The following is a 3,442-nucleotide window of genomic DNA, read 5'->3' on the forward strand; positions in this document are numbered from 1 at the left end:
ATCTGCATAAAGTACCAATAACAATAATATATGGGTACAATTTTTTTTATTGTATCGAACATTTTGCAGTATTTTGACAATTTTGTTTGTTTTACACATGGATATTTCCATACAGTGCAATAACTAAAGTACACTAAACATCAACATGTGTCAAAGTTGTTATATAAATGTCTGTGGCATAAAATGCTGATACTTTTAAAGTTAACTTAACAGACTTGATACTATTATTCTACTGATAACATAGAGCCAGAATATGAATGCAACAGAAATCTCTTTGTATACCTTAGTTGGTTTATATAGTCAAACCTGTACAAATGACCACCTCTACATAGGAACCACCAGGACAAACTGACCAGTTTTTGGTGGTCTCTAAGATAATTTTTCCACATGGACCAGATTTTATCAGTCATTTTAAACGAGGACAACAACAACAACAACAACAACATCAGTCCAACAAGTGGTCTTCTTTGACAGGTTTGACTGTACTTTCCAAGAATCAATTATACATTGTCCTAATTATAAAAGCAATAACAATAAGCATGTAAGAATCACTATTCTAACCTAAACCATGCCCCTACATATAGCTTCGAGACCTTGACCAGCATTCTGTCACAACCATATACAGTGACAGTAGAGTACTCTTAATGAACAATATGTAATGTCACATGCAATTGTGCAATTAACAGGTACATAAAATGTTAATTGAAACTGCAAATACTACCACAATGTTTCACAAGGCACTGGACTACATAATGTGATAATGGTTGAGGCACATATACAACATCGGTAAGAACTAGTGCACCATATGGCATATGGTGTGACTGTATATGTTACAGATACCATTCTTCATCAACATCATATGTCATGTATTCTCCTATGTAGAGCCTCCCCTGTAGCTGATAGATGTACCTTGGGAGGCTCTGCTAAACCAGGCCCTTTAGATTGGTTCTTGCCATACCAGTTATACTGTATTTTACTATTACAGTCTTAGATTTATTTTGAAAGGTTTTCTGGTTGATACCTGTCAAAGGCTATGGAAGAACAGGAAGTGGCCAGGGAAGAGATTTTAGGTGCATTTTTGTTACGTTTTAGTACCCTTCTGATACCTTTACAATACACTTAATATGCACCAACTGTTCCTCAATAGTATATTTCAAATGTTCCCATCAAATCTTTTCATAGACAACCACATCCATGAACACTAGGGACGTAATACCATACCTGTACTGCACATAACAATTCCTATACTTTAAGTATGAAAATTGCATTACATTGCTTGAAACAATCAACATATATGTCTGTCTGTACAATGCTTCCTGAATGTTACATTTACCGGCAGTACATTTTGTGTTCAGATCTTCTTTTATGCTAGTAATACAGTGTCATGTTTGTCTATCCATATGCATAGTTCTAAGTTGCCATCCTCCCATAGTGTTACTATTACAAAATATCCACATTTGTAACCAAACTACAAACTTGTCCTACAAGCATTGCAGACAGCCAGTATTTGTCTGTATATGTATTCTGTTACTCATATCAGTCTTTTTCTAATGATGTTTAAGTAAACTCACAAGAGAGATGCTAATTATCAAATTAAGCAACAAAATCTCATCATTTCTACAATAAGGTGACATTGTTCCCACACGGATGTTACTGTAAGTTAATTTACTTTTGCAATGATTTTTTTTGTAATAGGATGGAAAAGGATGTTTTAAAGGCGTTTTAAATATTCAGTTGAAACAAATCTGCAGTACAGTAGTCATACAAGGGAGTCACTTTTACGGTGTGATGGATTCACAGTGGAGTGATTACGAAAAATGCAAAGATTAAACCGCAGCAAAAATGTCAAAATTTACAGTATCACTGACTACCAATGGCAATGCAGCTCTAATCTGTCAATAAACTGTTTAATATTATGGCAGGTAGAAGACTTCCGATTGGCCACCTGAGCATGTAGGAACCAGGGCCATGTTTTTATTAATCGTTTCGAGTTTTAAGCTTAGAAAAACAACAACAACGGCACATTTATGACAGCAACAGGAAATAATAGATCCTATAATCAACTACATGTACAATGTATATGCTATTTGCTAAGTATTCAACATTTAGTTTTACTTAGAGACAAAACTTTCATAAAGTCTACATCAATATCTTGACAGTATCACAATATTGTGTAAAGATTTGCATCCATACATCATTATTTAAAGGGGACAAACCAGTGACAAGACAGTGTAGAAATGGAAAAAACACAATTGCACTGAAAAGGAAACAACAGACTTCCACAGGAAAGCTGACAGAAGCCAAAAGTTATAAGATACAGAAGAAAAGTCACACAAATAGTTAACTTGAAGAACAAAAATTGCACTGACAATCCCTCCCCCAACGTTCATCCTATTCTGTTTGAAATGTAACCACCATGTCTGAACTACGATCTATGCAACAATCCTTTAGAAATTCGATATGATAATTTCTTGAGTTGCTTTACGTAAGTAACTAATAGGGAGCAAGTGGCAAATATCATTAATAACTAACACTACGAATACACAGAGGAAAGAGTTTAACATTGGTTACATATATAGTCAACATCATAAAGCATTAACATGAAATAGCATCACATTGCAAACACTCTTCAAAACTTGGCAGATGGTGGGAACAACAGAAAAAGTTGCAAATAAGACAGAATGGTTGTAGGGGGGTTGGGGTAATCTTTTTTAAGGCTTACAAAAAATGTTGTGTTTCCTGATACTGGGAACAAAACCAGCCTGTCTCCTAATTCTAGCAAAGATGTCAGGTCTTCACAGACCACGTCCATACCAGGATTCACAAGTTAGGATCCACTCAGGCATGAGACTGATCCCGACTTGATCCACCTACTGAGGTGGATCCAAACATTTACCCCCTCTGATCAGACTGTTTCACACCAGGTCTGCAAATCTGGATCCAAGGCTGAGTGAATCCCGTTCTGCAAATCCTGGTATGAAAGGTCATAGTGTAGGTCCTATACTATGATAATATGACATATTTGCTGAAATAAACATGCTTGAGAAAACATATTCAAGATAATGATGACCCTGGGGTTGGACAATTTCCTATTTCAACGGATATCAGAGCTGAGCAACATCCCCTTTCCCCTCCAGCCGTGCCTCCCTCTCTCTCTCCCTCATCTTCCTCAGGGCCAGTTTCTTCCAGAACAGCCCTTCCTGCCTCTTCCCCAGCTTCATGACAGGGTACGGCTCGGTGCGTATGTGCCTGATGTTGTAAGGGCAGTTCCTGAGGTGTTCAGCCATGGAGGGGGAGTCTTCATAGTACCAGGACTTTCACAGGGTGAAGGCAGTGCTGAAGTACCATTTTCTGGGAAGTAACAAGAAGTTTTTGGGTGAATTTTCTAAAGCCCGAACCCCTAACCTGTTTTAATAACAGTTGATTTCTAAAACAGGTCCCA

At 37.1% G+C, this 3,442-nt stretch overlaps 1 protein-coding gene across 1 annotated transcript in view; it reads right to left on the reverse strand.

The window, feature by feature from the left end:
* Positions 1–444: 444 nt before the first annotated feature.
* Positions 445–3,442, reverse strand: part of LOC118418460 (F-box only protein 30-like) — an 8,594-nt gene continuing 5,596 nt past the window's right edge. Inside the window, exon 4 of the mRNA XM_035824389.1 lies at positions 445–3,350. Coding sequence (XP_035680282.1) covers positions 3,318–3,350 — 33 coding nt within the window. The 3' untranslated portion in view covers positions 445–3,317. The remainder of the gene's footprint in view (positions 3,351–3,442) is intronic.

This window comes from Branchiostoma floridae, chromosome 6 (assembly GCF_000003815.2).
Source record: "Branchiostoma floridae strain S238N-H82 chromosome 6, Bfl_VNyyK, whole genome shotgun sequence".
NCBI lineage: Eukaryota > Metazoa > Chordata > Leptocardii > Amphioxiformes > Branchiostomatidae > Branchiostoma > Branchiostoma floridae.